The sequence below is a fragment of the Hibiscus syriacus genome, unplaced genomic scaffold (genome assembly GCF_006381635.1).
Source record: "Hibiscus syriacus cultivar Baekdansim isolate YM2019G1 unplaced genomic scaffold, ASM638163v2 tig00110472_pilon, whole genome shotgun sequence".
In the NCBI taxonomy this organism is placed as follows: domain Eukaryota; kingdom Viridiplantae; phylum Streptophyta; class Magnoliopsida; order Malvales; family Malvaceae; genus Hibiscus; species Hibiscus syriacus.
The window spans coordinates 3000461-3019912 of NW_024062752.1; the positions used below are offsets into that span (position 1 = coordinate 3000461).

At 31.2% G+C, this 19452-nt stretch overlaps 3 protein-coding genes, 2 non-coding genes and 1 pseudogene across 5 annotated transcripts; 4 read left to right on the plus strand and 2 right to left on the minus strand.

Moving 5' to 3' along the window:
- Positions 1–3590: 3590 nt before the first annotated feature.
- LOC120127699 (transcription factor bHLH147-like) lies at positions 3591–4677 on the minus strand. The gene is made up of 2 exons (XM_039145562.1): positions 4575–4677; positions 3591–4486 (listed from the first exon to the last, which is right to left on the minus strand). Exon 2 carries the CDS (start codon positions 4394–4396, stop codon positions 3758–3760), a length of 639 nt encoding a protein of 212 aa, XP_039001493.1. The 5' UTR covers positions 4397–4486; positions 4575–4677; the 3' UTR covers positions 3591–3757.
- A 2385-nt stretch (positions 4678–7062) lies between these two features.
- Positions 7063–7143, plus strand: LOC120127959. The gene has a single exon (XR_005516585.1). It is a non-coding gene; the product is annotated as a small nucleolar RNA R66 (small nucleolar RNA).
- A 57-nt stretch (positions 7144–7200) lies between these two features.
- Positions 7201–7292, plus strand: LOC120127960. The gene has a single exon (XR_005516586.1). It is a non-coding gene; the product is annotated as a small nucleolar RNA snoR118 (small nucleolar RNA).
- Positions 7293–9777: 2485 nt separating this feature from the next.
- On the plus strand, positions 9778–11283 carry LOC120127776 (probable pectinesterase 67). Its single transcript, XM_039145605.1, is given in 6 exon segments — positions 9778–9841; positions 9844–10045; positions 10174–10336; positions 10425–10631; positions 10716–10963; positions 11044–11283. Coding segments are annotated over 6 exon segments (1026 nt in total). The 5' UTR covers positions 9778–9792; the 3' UTR covers positions 11201–11283.
- A 208-nt stretch (positions 11284–11491) lies between these two features.
- On the minus strand, positions 11492–12252 carry LOC120127789 (annotated as a pseudogene).
- A 5293-nt stretch (positions 12253–17545) lies between these two features.
- Positions 17546–19048, plus strand: LOC120127673 (huntingtin-interacting protein K-like). Its single transcript, XM_039145535.1, has 4 exons — positions 17546–17755; positions 17842–17897; positions 18722–18788; positions 18882–19048. The coding sequence occupies exons 1-4, from the start codon at positions 17639–17641 to the stop codon at positions 18960–18962; spliced, it is 321 nt and encodes a 106-aa protein (XP_039001466.1). The 5' UTR covers positions 17546–17638; the 3' UTR covers positions 18963–19048.
- Positions 19049–19452: the final 404 nt, after the last annotated feature.

A 19452-nucleotide genomic window follows, 5' to 3' on the forward strand; every position in this document is an offset into this window, starting at 1 on the left:
AAAGGCGCATTTTTGTACCTACATCAATAGTTCACAAGGAACCAGCAAGGATAAATGCCTGATATATTGGTAGTTCAGAGCTTAGCATTAATAATGGCAATTGTTTATACGGGAGTGAAGTAGAATATGATGTCGGCTGTGAGAAAGTTGGTCGATCCCCTCCAGTGTTCATGCCAGATGATAGTGCGTTCAACCATGAGATATATGTCCATACGTTATTGTTTTAAGTTCTCCAAGATTTTAACATTTGGTGGAGAGAAACTTATTTCCAGGAATAACCGAGTATCAAAATCATTGTTCTACTCTGAATGTAAAGCTAATTAGATTTGTTTACTGTTCAGCTTATAAAATTAATTTGTATTATTACGGTTGGATATTATTGTTTTAATGTGATAAACCCTTTAATTATACATTTTGACACTATTATTATTACAATGTTATGTATTATTGTTGTTTTTAATTTGGTGTAGTAATTAAACAATTCTTAGGATTTATAAACTTTTATAATATATTTTTAATCAATTATTAATATTATCTAAAATACATATTTTTATAAAATATAATTATATATAAAAAATAACCTTTAAAAATAATAAATACTAAAACATATCCAATATGTACAGCTTCTTTATTAAAAACAGATTCTGAAAATTGTTTTCAGAAAAATTAACCAAACAGTGTAAAACATTTTACAATGTATTATCCAAACACTGGAAAATATTTTCTGGAAAATGATTTACATTTCTGTAAAACATTTTCCGGATTTCATTTTCCGAAAAACGTTTTCAGTGAAACAAACGGACCCTAAGTAACAACTAGAATTTAAGGCCCTACAATTTCTTTTAACCCATTTGATGATATTGTACCCAAATAAATTGGGTTTTGTTTTTCAGTTTTTGAATTATATATATTTTTAAATAATGATACTTTATTTTTAAAATATTCACAATTTACATTAATATTTATTCACTAATATAATAATTATATTTTTCATATAAAATTAATGACAAAATTTAAAGTTTATAGGACAGCTACATGTTCCAAGTGCTATCAATTGATGTTAAAAGAAGATTAAAGTCCCAAAATATTGTTCTTAAAGGTTTTTTATTAGTATGAAGTGAATATAAGGTAATATATGTTCGAAAGACTCTTAATCATTTGATAATAAATGCTCATACATTCATGCAGATGTGGTGCTCAAATTCAGAACCTCAAGAGATAATAACAATCCCTTAACTACTTATATTATTTGGTTCATGCATGTTCTTAAATTTTTTTTAATTAATTGTTCTTAAAGTTGGAGTCTTCATTTGAGGGTGATTATGATGTTAACCAACTTTGCTCGCCACATGCTTAGTGCTAGAGATGGTCCAATTAATCCGGCCCCTAGTCCCTACCCCATTTTTTTTCATTTTAGAAGTTCTTTATCTATGTCGGATTAAGATATGAATCACTATTCAAAAAGTAAATAAACAATAAAAATGTTTCAGATTTTTATAATTAATAAAAAAGTTATTTTACTATTAAATAATAATTTAAATTAAGACGGGATAAAAATTACGCTAAATTCAGTTATCATCAAACTCAATATTTGAATAGATTTATCAATCTCTCTCACGCACACATGTATATAACATCTTATAAAAACGATGAATGTTATTGTATATTACTGTATTACGTTTTTATCCTTTGAGTAATATTTTTTAAAGGACGAATCTATAGTTGTATTTCTAATTAGTGATTATTTGATTATCTTATTAATTATTCATAGTTTGGATTATTGATTTGATTTTCTATGATAAAGTCAACAATTAACGGAGTGTCATGTTATATTATATATTAGTCTTGTTAATTTTTACTTTTTGATAGACTTAAAAGAATACTTTTGACAAATTTATTGGTCGGTGACGTGGTAGCAACGAGAACGATGATGATAAGGTTTGAAAGAAAATAATAAGTTTAGATTAAGTTTTTTGAGAATAGAAAAAAATAAAGAAATTAATATTTTAAACTTTTTAAACCTCAAGGGGAAGTTAAAAATTAATAAAATATTAAAGACTAATCATTCTATTATATATAAAGCAAATAATTAAAAATATATATATATTACGTATTTTTTTCTAAGTCATCCACCACTATAACGTAAGATTCCGGCACGAAAAATAGGTGAAATTATTAACAATATTAAACATTTTTTAAATAGTTAACAATCTTAAACTTTATATATGAATTGAGGGAAACGAGTATATTTGAAGAATCAGTATCATTCATGTACCAGCCATGTATATAACCCTAAGAAAAGTTAAAGCACATGCATGGGACGTAAATGCGGACTGGTATTTTGTTTCTTTACTGACCCAAATGAATGCGTAGCATGTGCTTGCTTACTGCGGTTCATCCACCCAACAGGCGGTATTTGTTTTCGAAATAACAATTCCACATCTTCAAAAATAATGAATTTTTTTTATTTTTTAATTAAAATTTGTTCAGGCGCTGAGAGTAAATAAATCACGCTAACTTCGCAAATAAATCATTATGAATACAATAAATATATTTTATAGTAAGCAGATTAGAAAATTTAGATTTTCGAAATTTTAAATGCAAAAATTAAGATAAAAGTAGGCGTGTAGATTTAATGAAATTATTGGATGGGAACAATGACCCGTAACACGAGCGGAGAGACTGTGTTGGTCCCTTGTGTTCATCCCTATGGAGAATGGACCGAAACCAAGCATTTGTATGGAAACAGGTGGTGACTTACCTCACTCCCACACAGGACGATCACCTACCATTTCCCAAAACCATTCGCCCCACCCTTCAACATCACCTTCTTGAAATGTGCCTAATATTGGTTCTCCAAATAAGTGCCGGGACAATTGCTTTTCATATTTGTTTCATTCAAGATTCACTGAATTCTAGCTATCAAACACAGTTCATATAGTTACATGAACATTGATGATACAAGTGAAAACATTAGAAATATTTGAATAGTACCAAGTGAAATCGTCGGTTATTGTATCTGTTTTTGGTGGAAGTGATTAATAGGACGTAACGACTTCTTTTTTTTTAAAAAAATGAAAGTAATTTTAAGAAGAAAAAAATCAAATAGAATCGTTCGCGAAAAAAAAGAGACTTTGATCGAAAACAAATTTAACGATCGACAATTTCACTTAATACTATTCAAACATCTTTAATTCCCTAAATAATTAATCTTCATCCCCAAATCTCTATTTATTTTTTAACATATATTTTTTTAATATTAAAAAAAGAACTGATTCCTCAACAAAGGTTATCATTTATCAGCCCACACTAAGGTAGTGGAGTGGGAAGCCATTGGCTAAAGAGCATTATAGCCCCCATCAACCATCAAATGCATTTGTCGCCTATGACCTACCTTAATTTGGACACATCTTCGCCACCTTATCAAAATCACTTTGGCCCTCAAAAATCAATAAACAAATGAAACTTTAATTTCTTCATTTTTAACCTGAAATCAACGAGTAATAACATTTCCAGAGGGATAATAGTGTACTGTGTACAAGCAAAGTTGAAAGATGTATTCAAATCAAAAGCTACGAATTAAATGGGAATGACAATAAAAATGGGGATAATATTTACTTGAAGAAGAAAAACAAAGAAGACATGAATTTAAAGAGGGCGATGATTACTTAGAGAGAAGAGAAATAATAAAAATTATATATATATGTATAAATAAGGAAGAAGATGTGACACTTGGCATTTACGTAAAATAAAAGTGTCACTGGCTTGGCGGCGGCGGGGGAGGAGATGAGCTAAAGCTGGCGGCGGAGGAGCCAGATAGTAGCTCGGCGAGAGCGCTCATCGCTCGAACTTGCATCTCAAGCGCCGCTATGTAATCAGTAGCTTCTTCAAGAATAATAGGTAACGGTTCCTTTCGGCAACCGGGAACCAACCGGCCAAGAACCTTAACTTTCCTTTGAACTGTCGGTAAACTTCTCGCTTTCAGTTTCAAAACGCTAAATCTCGGTTTCTTCGACCGGCTACTCCCGGTGATGGCTGCCACAGCGGCGGCGGGTCCTCTCTGTCTCTTCCGCTTTCTAAATTTCAGCTTACGTTGGCTCGTCAAAATGGCCCGGCTCCACCTGGTTCTTCCTTTAGCCGCCACGGCCAAAGCTTTATCGGCAGCTTCACGGACAGCTCGGCCACCACGTGGAGCCGAAGAAGGAGGAGGACTGTCGAGACTTAGCTGACTCAGAGCTTGAACGAGCTTCGAGGAATAGATTTGCAGCTGCTTATCTGATTTCCATATGGCGTGGCTCGGGTTGATCTGATTCTCTTTAATAATTGATTTCTTCTTTTTCATCTTTCTTCGATCAGAATTCGTGTTCGTCACTGGATTCATTATCGTGAAGGCCATATCAACGGATCAATTCCGTTAAAATACTCTTTCCCTCTCTCTCTTTTTCCACCGTACAATTCGATGAGCTGCAACCGAAAAGAGAAAATCCTGCAAAAAGGAAAACAAATAAAGGAGTTTAGATTCAGATTTTTTGGATTGAAATCAGAATTCAAGAAAAGAGAAACGAATCTATTACTGGGTTTGGTGAAGTGAGAGAAAAAAGTTGAACGGAAGGGTGGAGGAGATGAACGGAACGGAGTAGATGAATGAAAGGAGAGTATGCATCAGTTACTGCTGTGTATTCCTTCCACTCTTTTATTTATTAGTAGTCTTTTGGTAATGGTGTGAACCGTTTGGTCGGTTCGGTTAAGCGGTCCGAGTCTGGTGATGGGGAGTCACCTTTTTGTTATGGATTTCCGTTTAAATCCTTCGTTCAAAGTTTGACACGTGTATACACCTTTCGTAAATCGTAAAGTATCCATCTTCTCCAATGATTTTTATTATATGGTTTAATTCTGTTCACAGTCCTTGTTCTGTTTAAACTTTGGAAATTTAATCCTCTTGTAGAAAGTTTGACACGTGTATACACCTTGTACTTGTGCTTTTATATTATTATATTATCGCTACAATGACAATGAAAAAATATTTTTTTCAAGCGGTGTCCAAATGATGCAAAATGTCTTTTTTATCAACAATAAAATTTTATCACTCAATTCTATTTTAATTATATTTTGGTCACTTAAATTTAGTTTTTTTTTTTATTCATTAAACTTTTATTTTATTCTTATTTTGATCACTTTTCTAAATCATAAATGAAAGAGTGACATGTAAGCTACATACGTTGACGTGGACTAATTTTTGTTGACATGAAATTTATGTCATCTACATTATTTTATGCATTTTTAAAATTTATCTTCTTCTTTCATATATAAGAGTTTTATAGTTTATTCACGTGCTACGTTAATATTGAAATTATCAACCTATTCTCTAACCACTAAAGATATCAATGAAATTGTCTCATTACCTCTTATAATTATATCAGTTTAAATTTTATCGAAATCACGTTAGAACTCATAAAACTCAACTAAAACTCAAAACTTATGAAATTATAAACCAACAAATATATAATATTTATCACTCGATCAATGTGGAATTGAGATATACAATTCATTTCTTTTTCTCCACATTCTACCATTGAGATTTGGAAGAAGATACTCTATCATTGAGACAAAAAAGGAAATTCAAAATTAGAGAATTAAAAAAAAAAGAATTTGAAGAAAATTTCGAGTCCATTTCATAATTTATAATAGAAAAATATAGTAAGTACGACATTAAGTATATGACATCGAAGTAACTAAAATAAAAACACATTAAAAATTCATTGAGTAAATTATTTAAAAAAATTAATGAGTAAAATATAAGGGACAAATTAAGTGATGAAAATTATAATTTATTAAAAATCACTTAACATCATCTTAATATCGTTTGTAAAAATATTTTATTAAAATATTCAAATAATAATCGTTTATTATATATTAAAGATAATTATACAAAGATATGTTATTTGATAGTTAGAACTGATTATAAAATAATATATATATTATTACATACACACAACTTATATAACCGTTGGAGAAAAAATCTTAAACAAAAAATAATACTCCATTAACCGTAAGGTAACTCAATATATTTACCATTTGACCATAACAATTTTTTGTCGACCTTTCCTTAATTAGTGCGGGGACAAGAATAAATCCCTTCGTCTAAGTTGTAATAATTACGTTTAAAAAATTAAATAGAATCTAAAACTTTTGTACTAAACTCGAAATATTTTTTCAGTTGAATAAATTTAATCCTTATTCAATGAATTTTGAAATATTTTTAAATTCATATTAAAAACAATCTATTTAAATTTAGTTATTAAATTCTATTCAGAATCAAATCAATCAATTAGAATATAATTATATTTTATAGCACTCATTTCATATAATTTTAGGAACGCAACTATTGACACCAATAAATAATTGTCCCTCTCTAATTAGCAAGTGAAATGCACACTTGAAAGGCAACAAATGCAAGCATCAATTCCAAAAATTAAAGAAGGGATGCGATAAACAACTACATTTGCGTATATAGTAAGAAATTTAAATATTATATTAAAAACTGCATCCAATATATTTTTACCTGTAATTTAACCTGATTCTATTCAAAACAAATATATATAAATCTCATTTCTATGGTTTGGGCCATTTGATTTTGTGTATGGTTTAACCCTATGGGCTGAGCCTGAGGTTGCCTTCCAAACTGCAATATTATTGGAAGTCTGGGGACTTTTTCGGTAACTCATTGCCCCTTCTAAAAACCCTAATTCCCCGTCCCCATTATATTTCATCCTCCGCTTTGCTTCCAGCTATACTCATTAGACAACTTTGCTCTTCATCGAAGTATTTTTCAGCATTTTTATTCAAAATTTGAGTAACTTGTCTCTTAAGGGCTTCCCTTTATTCTCATTATCATAGTTTCAGGGAATTCAACCCGTCATTTTTTTTAATCCGAGAGGCATAGATTATTTGCAGGTAAGTTGAGTCACTCGCCTCAGCTTTACCAGGCGCAGCGAATTTAGCTCCTGCGAAACTCTATTCTTATCCCTAATTGTATGATTTAATTTTGATTTCATAATGGGCTCCAATGATGGCATGAAATCTTTGAGACCTGATATTTTTGTTTTATGTTTGATGACAACGATAAGCAAATTCACTGAGGATCCCTTTTCTGCAAATAATTTTTTTTTTTTTGGGTATCAACTGTAGTAGATTCTAAATGTAGATGATGAAGTATGCACTGGGCTCTGAGCAGTTTCATATATGAATTGCTTTCTTGATGGAAATTGCAGCCTAGAAAGCTAGTCTGATACTTCAGCATCTTCAATTCTTTCAAAATTGTGTTAAGTTCGAACTTGATTGTTGTTACCACATTGATCATTATATGTGGGATGCATGTGTTTATAAGTAGACGCAGATGCCTTAAAATGTTTCAAGTAATAAATGGACTCAATAGTATAATATCGTTATTTGAAGGACTGAATTAGAATGATTTGAAGTTGAGGAAATCAAATTGAATCTAAACAATATCACAATGACGTGTTGATGTAATTAATCATTTTATATTTCATTATTTCTCTTGAATAGACTTATCATCATGATTTTTTTCTATGCAAAATTTACTATTTAGATATATTTTATAGTTAAATTTAAAAATAAATTATTTTAAGGTTGAATGTAAAATTAAGTGTCTAAAGTATTTTTTTATTAAAAATATATGTCTAATATTTTAAATTATATTTTTAAGTGTTTGGAATGTAATGATTATTAAATTTGAATGTTATTTGACACATGATAGATTTATAAAAATAAAAATATTTTAAAATAAAAATAAAAAATTATATTTTATTTATGAAAAACTTAATTTTTCTTAAAATTAAAAAACAAAACTCTAAAAATTATAATTCCAAACTTCGTTGTCCACGTTGGTCGTTGGCGATGTTATCTTGGTCGTTGTTCTTTATTGTTGGACACTATTTAATTGGGGTAAAACGCACAACACGAGAAACTGTTATTTGAATTGTTGGAATTATTGCACACCTTGAAAATCATTAATCGTTTTGATCATCAATTTTTTGCTGCAATTGCCACATGAAGCATGGAAGTTTGGTTAGTGGAGGTTTGGACAGTTGCAAGTTGTTAGAGTGTCGGTTTTAACGGTGTTGGTAGTGGTCGATGGTAAAAAGAGATTGAAATTGTTTTTTTTAGATTTCTTATAATTTCAAAAAATATTTTATTTTAAATAAATTTTAATTATAAGTGTTTTTTTTAAATAAAATTTGTTAGGTATAACATGTACCAGGTAATAATAATTTTTAATGGTTGTGCAATCTATACGCTTAAAAATATAACATCAGAAATATGAAATTAAAAGTATAATGAAAAAACGTTACACATTTATTTAAAAAAAATCTTTATATACCTAAAATTAACTTTGAGTATTGTTTGAGCACTTATTTTTACATAGTCGTATTTTAATCATTACATAACTATTTGATTGAAATCAAAATGTCCTGAAGTATAAAATTTGAGATACTAACTTGCAAAGTAATTTTGAAATCTTTCCATAGTTGGTTTATTTAGAAATATAATTTTGCATGAAAGTTATTTGGGGTCTTGTGTTCTCTAAAAATGTTGCCTTTAAATAATGGATTTTGTACGCACACCATATTTATAGTGAAAGTGATATTGCTGCTAATTGACTGATAATCTCATTTTCTAATTGTACCATTGGGGGTTTTCAAATCTTTCTATTTGGTTCAATGAACGTGGGATTTTCACAAGAATGAAACCTACATTTTTATGTTTGGTTGATAGAATCTCATTCTCGGTAATATTTTATTATTAATAGTAGATATTTTTGGGTATATTATCAGGAATGTCATTACCTCATTTTCTTAGGTATTGTTGGATTATCGGCATTTTAGACTAAAATGCCATTAAAAAAAATTTTGTTCACAAATATCATTCTTCTGTCATTGAATAATAAAAATTCTACGAAGGTTAAATTACAAATTTATCCTTAAACTATTTTAGATTTACAAAAAAAATCTATAATTAAAATATATCTTTTCATTAAACCTTTTTATATTAAATATATAATTTTATATATATATAAATTTTATGAATTTAATTTTTTAAAGAAAATATATAAATATTTTCCAACTTATTAAAAAATAAATATATAATAAGGACAATTTGGTCAAATATACATTCCAATAATCTTTTATTCTTTAACCAAACACGTAATCTTACATCTGCTAAACCAACCAAACACAAAATACAACATTCTCAGTAATCCTATTCCCTGGTAATCTTACATTCTCACCGGTAATCTTACATTCCGTGAACCAAACACTCCCTAACAGTTTTTAAACTGCTTGATGATATAATATAACAGGGATCTTATAAAGATGTGATTTTCTTATCTTTATCATTTAAAATAATATTCAAAATTTATCATGAATAATTGAAATGAATCGATCGGATCCAACAAGCCCTTGATCCAATTTATTCGAAAACATATTCATTTTATCCTTCTCCATTTAGTCGAAGACATTATTTTGTGCCAAATGGGTTAGTTGTTTCTATAATAAGCTTGAGCTCCCAAGCCGTTGGCTTAAAACACGTTACTTAACCTAAAGCAATGCATTATAAACCACAAAAAAGAAGAATTTGTTGTAAACGCCCCCTCAAGAATAGATTTCGTTTCTTTGTTTTCTCCCAACCAATTTCTACCTTTTTTCCAAAGGGTAAAAGCCTGTGTTAAAAAGCCTAATGCAATAATATTCATTCCAAAAGGCATCCAAAAACATGTCTTTCATGAATATTGCATTTGCTTCTATATTGGCTATTGCAATCTGTTTCCATGTTCCGTAGACGCCAAGAAATCGGATGTGTTCAAACTCGACGCTCCTTTCTTGACGAAGAAGATTGCCGCCAATTTGACCATCACGGTTGATGTCGAAGGCCGCGGAGATTACAAAACCGTTCAAGAGGCCGTTAACGCCATTCCCAACGGGAATAGTAAATGGGTTATTATCCATGTTAAGAAAGGGGTTTATAGGTAACACATTCCCAATAGAATTGTCTCTGCATGCGCCTAGGATAAAGCCGGGGACAGCCATGACCTTGCCCTTGGTTATACAGAATTTCTTTTCTAACATTTGATCCCAAATGCTTTCGATGTTGCAGAGAAAAGGTTCATGTGCCAAAAGAGAAACGTTATATCTTCATGAGAGGCAATGGTAAAGGAAAGACCGGCATCGTTTGGTCCCAGAGCTCCGTTGACAACAAGGAATCGGCCACATTCTCAGTCGAAGCGAAAAACTTTATTGCATTTGGTATTAGCTTCAAGGTAAGCACTAACAGTAACAGTCTCTTCTTTGATAAATTTGTTTAATGTTCATCATCAACAAGACTTAATTTTGGATCTTCAATGGCAGAATGAGGCACCTACTGGTGTTGCTTATACATCTCAGAACCAGTCGGTGGCAGCATTTGTGGGAGCAGATATGGTTGCATTTTACCACTGTGCATTCTTTAGCACCCACAACACTTTGTTCGATTACAAAGGAAGACATTACTATGATAGTTGCTACATCCAGGGCTCTATCGATTTTATTTTCGGCCGAGGAAGAACAATGTTTTACGTAAGTTGAATAAAAAAACTCTGGGTTTTTAAAGACCAAAACAGCTTTGGGTTCGTCTTTTTTAATGGATTGAAACACGTGCAGAACTGTGAGATCTTTGTTTTACAAGACAAGAGGATTGCGATCCATGGATCCATCACAGCACAAAACAGGGCAAACCATGAAGAGAACAGCGGGTTCGTCTTCGTCAAGGGCAAGGTTTATGGCATCGGTTATGTTTACTTGGGAAGGGCTAAAGGAAAATACTCGACCGTGGTTTTTGCTCACATGTATTTATCTAAGACCATTGTCCCCGAGGGCTGGACTGATTGGAGCTACGATGATGGCCCCGAGTAAGCAAATTTCCGCCAATTTTGTTCTGAATTCAAGCTTTTGTTTTCTGGTTTATCTGATGTGATTCTGTGTGTTGCAGTGATTTGTTCCATGCCGAGTATAAGAACCATGGACCTGGAGCTGATACATCACAGAGAGCTCACTGGGTAAAAAAATTGACAGACGAGGAAGCTAAGCATTGGACTACCATTGATTTTATTAAAGGCACTTATTGGCTACCTGCATGGCTTGATTGAATGATTCTCAGTGATGGAAAATTAAGGAATTATGTATTGAGAAATTTGTTTTATATTGTATATTTTATTAAGTTATAATTAAAAAACATGTACTGTGATATGATATGGGAATTTAATAAATTTATATATACATTTCGGTTTTAATTTATCGATAACTGAATACGATGAAAAGTTTGAAACTATTGAAAATGCACATATAAATCCAATAAATTATTAAATACTGCGACTCAATGAAAATTGAGTATTAAACAAATAAATTGAATAATGGAAATAACACTAAATTTACGAATTTCAACAATATATCCCTTTTAAATATTTGTTAAAAAAGGGGAGCAGGAGTTGTTTTCTAAAGTTTTCTGAAGTTGATGTATAACCGATGGAGCCCTGGATGTAGCAGCTATCATAGTATTGTCTGCCTTTGTAATCGAACAAAGTGTTGTGTGTGCTGAAGAATGCAGTGGTAAAATGCAACCATATCTGCTCCCACAAATGCTGCCACTGACTGGTTCTGAGATGTATAAGCAACACCAGTAGTTGCCTCATTCTGCCATTGAAGATCCAAAATTAAGGCTTGTTGATGATGAACATTAAACAAATTTATCAAAGAAGAGACTGTTACTGTTAGTGCTTACCTTGAAGCTAATACCAAATGCAATAAAGTTTTTCGCTTCGACTGAGAATGTGGCGGACTCCTTGTTGTCAACGGAGCTCTGGGACCAAACGATGCCGGTCTTTCCTTTACCATTGCCTCTCATGAAGATATAACGTTTCTCTTTTGGCACATGAACCTTTTCTCTGTAAATCCCTTTTTTAACATGGATAATAACCCATTGAAAATTCCCTTTTGGAACAACATTAATGGCCTCTTGAATGGATGTAAAGTCGCCATCACCATTGATATCGACCTCGATTGTCACATTGGTGCCGATCTTCTTCGTCAATAGTGGGGGGGCATCGGGGATCGTTTCAGCTGATATGCCACCATTGGCAAAAACTGGGAAACAAATTGCAGAAACCAAAATAGAAGCAAATGCGAGATTTAGAGGACACATGTTTTAAAGAAGTAGGAATGTTTTGGAAAAGGTGATTGCACAACCCTTTTAACAGACGATGTTGAAGTTTTTTTAGCATCCATTTTTTTAAAGGTGAAGGTTAGTTGGGAAAAACAATAAAACAACGTTTAAATGTATGATTATATTTTTTTGGATTCTTGGAATTGAATTTAAAATGATATAATCAAGCATTTTAATCATACATTTAAGTAGTGCTCTTCCACCTCTAATCCATTTCCATTTCAATTCTAAAATTTTCATATTCTAACAATTTGCATTAACTTTAAAGAATCATTATTTTGTATTAATTTAGACACTATAATTTAATTCAGTTTGTTCCTTTTGAAACTAGACTCGAATATGAATCTAACCATATAAATCACTCCTAATTAAACTTGTATAATTTATAGTAAATTTTCTAATCCAATTTCCAGAATCTGTTTTGAGCATAATATGCTACCCTATTTTCTGACCTATCATTGATCATTCATATATTTCATTATACAATTCGAAATTGACCCCGTTTGTTTTAAACAAAACTATATTGACATAAGAACACAACGGTATAAAAATCATCTCCTAATCATTTTAATAGAATTTCTAGTGATTTTTCAAACTTATTTACATATTAAAAAATCTAAACGTTTTCATTGTTTTGCATCCTTAATTTATTCACCAATTCTTACATCTTGCTCTTTAGTCCTTGAAATTTAACAAATTTCTAAATTGGTCCAAATAACATTTTAAAACTTACATAATCAGCCATTCATCAATTCTAACCTCAATAATTTTCCACAAATTTTTCCTATTTATTTCATCTTGGCCGAAACTACCATAACAACTTGGCCTTGATTTCCAACTTGATTCAAGCATGAATTCAACTTCTAAACATCATTTCCAATCCTTTACAATCAATTTCAATTCAAACAACCAATTTTATCATAAACCATAGCATGGCCGAATATGATATAAACATTTCTAGGTGGTTTTAATCATCATACAAGCATGAAAATGATTCTCCAACATCAACTACATCATAATCCATCCGTAAAACATAAAAGCCTAACATCCCCTTCATCCATCCAATTCAAGAACTTAAGGTTTTAGGCATGAAATTCATGAACAAATAGTACCAAATGATAGAGAATTTCATGTAGATCAACTTTGTATTTCATCCAAATTCCTACTAAATTAGCTTGAAAATCAAAAAGAAATTTTTTTCTTACCTTTGGAGGTGCTCACGTCCAAGCTTGGAAGATGAAGTCAAATTCTTGAATTTTCTTCATCTTTCTTTAATAAAATAAATGAATGAAACATTCATTTAATGTCAAGTTACCAATTTACCTTTAAAATTTAAATATCTTTACCAATTTACCCTTGAATTTCATGATAATTACTAAATTACTATGCTTTCATCATCCCTTACATCATCATAGTCAAATATGAACAAACAATTTCTCATCTTCCAATTTTTCCATTGTAAGTTTTTTAAAATTACAATCTAGTCACTTAAATCCAACGGTTCATATTTAACATGGAAAAATTATCTTAAATCTAATGATCCACATTAAATCTTTCCAAATTAAGATATGGAAATGCAATTATTGACCTTTCCTTATCATCCTTCAAAATATCTCAAAAATCCGATTCGATCCAATTATCTGATTTTTTTTCTCGAACTTTATCGCTTTATATCTTTTAATTTAAAATCCGTACCATAGAAACTTCATTCTTGAGGGTAAAATATTCATTTACGGGACCATATTTTATAACTTTAAAAATTACACTTTGGTTCCTAAACTTTTCCCAAGTTTATACGTTGCCATTAAACTTTCAAAATTTTCATTTTGGTCGCTAGATGAAATTTTGAAGTATTACAATTCTCCACCCCTTAAGAAAACTCGTCCTCAAATTTTCAATGCGTACCTAATGCAAAAATATGAGGATACTACTTTTTCATATCTCATTTACTTTTATACATAACTTCCTCGACCTTAAAATTTCTCCAAAGAATCTTAACATAAACAAATAGAATGGTTTAATACCTTAGTTCTTTAGGTCCATGTTCTATTATCTTAACCAGTTCCTTCTCATAAATCAGATTCAATTGAATCTTAATCTTCTCCTTAGTGATATCATAAGAAATATTCAGACAATATCTTTAAAGTATCGATACATGAAACACATTATGATCTTATTTATTTCTAGAGGTAACAATAAATGATAGGTCACCAGACCATCTCTTTTTACTATCTCATATAAACCAATGAATCTCGGACTTAGCTTTCATTTTCGTCCAAATCGTAGAATCTTTTTCTAAAGCAACACTTTGAGAAACAACTTGTCACAGACTTGATATTTAATTCATTTCTCTTTGAATCTGAATAAGACTTTTTTCACTTAGATGCAATCTTAAGATTGTCTTGTATAATATTCACTTCGTCGTCTACTTTCTTAATCAGATCAGATCGAACTATTTTTCGATCCTCTAGTTCATATAATTTTAAAAGTATTCGACACTTTCTTCCATATATGACTTAATAAGGGGCCATTTGATACTTGATTGATAAATATTATTATAAACAATCTCAGCAAAATATAAGTACTTTTTCCACAATCCTTTAATTTCAATTATGCACACCCTTAACATACAATTCAACATACATGTCCATAAAGTAATTAACTCGAATTGGAATAAAGTGTGTTGACTAAATCAATCTCCTCACAATCATCCAAATTGAATTCTTTCTGCTGGATGTCAAAGGTAAACTTGTTACAAAATCCATAGTAACTCTTCTCATTTCTACTGAGGAATAAAAATAGGTTACAACAACCCAAGTGACACTTGATGTTATGTTTTTACTTATTAGCATATCAAACATTTATAAACAAATCTCAGCTATAGCTCTTTTCATGTCTGACCATTACTATCGACTCTTCAAATCATGATACATCTTGTTTCTTCCATGATGGATTGTTAAAGTACTATAACATGCCTCAAAGAGAAGTTCTTTCTTAAATTCCTCATCAATTAGAATACAAACTTTTCCTTAATAGTACAAGCATCCATTGGACTTAACTTCGAAATATTTGATTTCACCTTTTTCTACTTGTTCGATACTTGACCTATACTTGTTTTCCCATTCTGTGAAGATAATTTATTTTCCCCAAGTTCAGCTCCTTTTGAGTTAACAAATACTTCAAACTTTTATGAATGGTATACGTATAACATATTTCACCATATAAGTAATAACACCATATCTTCATGGAAAAGATCACTATCGCCAATTTTAAGTTATACGTAGGATAATTCCTTTCGTATATTGAAGTTATATTCAAGCATAAGCCATGACTTTTCCTTCTTGTATTTATACTCATCCCAAACCATTATGAGATACACCTCTATAGACTACATAATCCTTTCCTGATTCTGATTATACTAGCACAAGGGTTTCCGTTAATATCTTTTAAGTGTCTCAAAGTATCTCTTAGCACTTATCAGTCCAACAGATGATATACTACATACTTCAGAGACATTCTTCGAAGTTTTCCATTCTTATATAACTTATAGTCTTTTGGAATCCACTCTAATTCTCTTTTACTGAAATGACATAGCTAAATAAAGCAATTTCGGACAACAAAAAATTAATTTCGGACAACAAAAAATCCACACTACAATAGCTTAGCATATAACTTTTTATATCAAAGAGTATAAAGAACGATGTGAAGATATGCATCATAATCATATTCTTCTTTTGTCTTAGAATAGATCAAAATATCATTGATCCTTAGGGGAAGATACTTGTTCTTCACTATCACCTTATTCAATTGACCAAAATATCATTGATCCATTCTTTACTATTTAAAAAAAAAACATTTACCCTTTTACTAATCACTTATGATTTCAAAACCTTTCAATTCCTTCAAGATCAATCGCTTTTAGCGACAGATCACAATGTTATGGTAGGGAAAATAACTAATCCATTCCCAATATTATATTAAATTCCTTGAATTACTAACATATATCCTCTACAAATATAACTCACCCTAGCACTCTGGTCTAAAGGGTTAGTCGCTACTATATTACTAAAGATAGATTCTAACTAGATCCCTTTTTCTTGAACTAACTTAGTGCTTATATACGAGTGCGTAAAACCAAGATCAATTAAAACGAATGCATATTTATCAAAAAGATAAAATGTACCTGTAATGATCTCTGAGTCATCTTCATATTCTATAATCTCTGGATCATCTTCATTTTATTGAGACATAAAGACAAACTTCTCTATAACTCTTTCCTTATTTTTCTCATGGGTAAGCTGTGACCACATCACAACTTCTTTTTCATTATAAGGCGACATTCCTCTCACAAAATGGAGGAAAATCTTTTACAGTACTAACCTTTCTAGGATGAAATACTATAGTCTTCTCTGGTCGGTTTGTATCAACTAAAATCTCAATCTTCTTATTAATATTTTCAACTTCATTGTCTTTTCTCTTAGCTTTAGACATCTTAGTAAACACATATTCAAATCACATTACTAAGGAGCAGCATCAATCAAATCATAATCATCAGATCAATAATGTTGAAATCCTAGTGGCATGTATACACTTTCAATTCAAAACAGACTCGGTTTAGATCTATAATCGGCTAAACCTACAGTTCTGGTACCAATAAATGTAATATCCATTTCTCGTATACGTTACCGCATACAAGTCCATGATGTCACAAAAGAACCTAAAATATATAACATTTTTCAGGAAGCTCCAATCTCTTAATATTATACCTAGCATGCCCATACAACATAACAGAGTCAAATATACTATCGACTGATCATATCACTTAACCTATCAACTTACAAGTAATTATTATGACTTTACACACCTGACACTAGTACTAAAAACTATTATAAAACCTCTTGACTATAACTAAAAGAAATGATAGGACATCATTATTCCATTTATCTCTTTTCTACCTTCTTATGAAAATTTAATATTTTGACACTGACTAATAACAATCTAAACATAGATTATGATATTTTGTTTAAATAAGAATATGTGAACCATCTATAATAGTTGTGTTCTTTTGTTACCATCAACAAAATGAAGTTTTTTTCAAGGTTTTATTGTACTACACAATTGAAAATAGTGGTGGTAATAAAAACGTTTTAAAATTTCAATAATCATATTGCAGGTTTTGAAAATTTGTTCACTAAAATGAAAATACTTTGAAAATTTGATGACTATTTATGTAGTTTATTAAAATATATTAAACCCGGAAGTAAGGGAACTGAAACTCTGGTGGATCAACGAGCTAGGGTTTTAGTTTTTTCTTCATCTAGCTGGTTTCCCTTACCATAAGTCAGCAGACCAAAACAGCAAGCAGATGGAAGCTGGAGATGGAGGCGTTGACTCCAAGGATTTACAACAACAAAGCAAGGCCTTCGATAAACTCACCGACCGTGTCGAAGACCGCCAGCTCGATTCTTCTCGTGCCCAATGGGTACGCTTTATAATATGAATTCACATTCTATTTCTGTATAATTTTGATTCCATTTTTCTCTCATGGGTTTGGTTTTGATTTGTTAGGCCATGGCATCGATTGCAGCCTCTGCTGAAGCTGAAAAGAATGCTATGAGATTGAGGTTTGAGTAATTTTCATTTTATAAATTTCATTTCTGTAGTTCGCTTGTAAGAAAATAATCTGATTTTTTAATCGAACCGCGGCTTGAATATTTGAATATTTGTATAGAATTTTAGTCCAATTAGGTGGTTTTGTTGAAATTTGAGATTTCGTTAGGGCTGAGAAGAGGATTGCTTTGCTTGTTTGGTTTGGATTGGATTGGAGTCTATTGAATTTTACTTTGCTATTTGTTCTTTCATTAACGAATAAGGAAGATTGCTCCTTTATCTGGCTCATACTCGGATACGTACAGGCTGTAATAAATCTATAATCTTTCCAAGGACCTTCTGACATATTTGTCCTAGATACATGTCTGAATTCCGATACAAACCTGAGTATGAACAGCGTAGTTTGGAAGCTTGTTATCTATTATTCTTCTAGTGACATCAGATTGAATGCTGATGAGCTAGATATCCTGGAAATTTAATCACTGTCATGGATGGTCATATTTGATTTCAGTTTGCAATATAAGCTTCCTTTCATTGTTATCTTTTCGTTGTTGTAATCCTTCTGTTCTTCTTCAGCCATATTATTGAAGGAGCCCCCAAATCCCATTGATGTATCATAACTTGTAGGCCTTTTTTGATGTTGTAGACATGTTTAAGTTTTGAATTTCTCGAGTCTCGGCTGCTCAGTCATTACTCATCTTGGTTATCCCAGTGAGAAATTGTAGCATGAACTTCTCTGTCATTACATATCCTCGAGTACTTCACAGATTTTTCTCCTTTTTTTGAATGTCTGCTCAATGCTTATCTAAAGCAAACATTGCATTTTTGTTCCATACAGAGAGAAAGAATTAGCTGCTGTTAAGATCAATGCGGCTGAAGTGGATATCATTGCAAACGAATTGGAGGTTCGATATATATATGTATATTGTTCTTAACATTCGGTGTAATATGCCAAATTTTCTAATACACTTTTCTTATCTTTTGTATTGGAAAAAAAGTTGGACAAAAAGGTGGCAGAGAGAACACTCCGGGAGCACAAGGGTGATGCTGTTGCTGCCATTCGATCCTTGCTTCACTAGACAGAGCAGGCGGCATAAATTGCTATTTCTTTTTTCAGGAAATCACGTGTAAGACGTAGTTCATTGAAATCTAAATACATTGCAGTGGTTATCACTGCGAACTAGTTAATCTGGTTTTAAACGCAATGGCTTTCATGCTAATTGGTTTACCATTCTATATAATGCTTTACTTTTATGTTAATTGTTTCCGCATGTATGTTTTATATTCGAGTTCGAGATTTTCTTTCTTTCAAATTATGATAGAACTGAATTCAAGTTCTTACGAGTCAAACTTGAATAGGCTTTACGAGCACAAGTGTGTGAATTGCATCATTACTCGCAACCTTAGTCATCCAACATTAGGATTTAGGAAAAGGGTCATTTCAACATTAGGATTCCTAGTTTCTTATACAACGGATATTCCTTCTACACTTACAAACCTGGTGGACATCTCTTATTTTTCCATGAAACTGACAACTAAATTAACTAAATCACGCAACATCAATTTTGG

Coding starts and splice junctions, on each gene's coding strand:
- LOC120127699 (XM_039145562.1), bottom strand. CDS start 4,396: ATGGCCTTCACGATAATGAATCCAGTGACGAACACGAATTCTGATCGA.
- LOC120127673 (XM_039145535.1), top strand. CDS start 17,639: ATGGAAGCTGGAGATGGAGGCGTTGACTCCAAGGATTTACAACAACAA. Junction 17,756..17,841: donor ATTCTTCTCGTGCCCAATGG/GTACGCTTTATA, acceptor TTGATTTGTTAG/GCCATGGCATCGATTGCAGC. Junction 18,789..18,881: donor TCATTGCAAACGAATTGGAG/GTTCGATATATA, acceptor TTGGAAAAAAAG/TTGGACAAAAAGGTGGCAGA.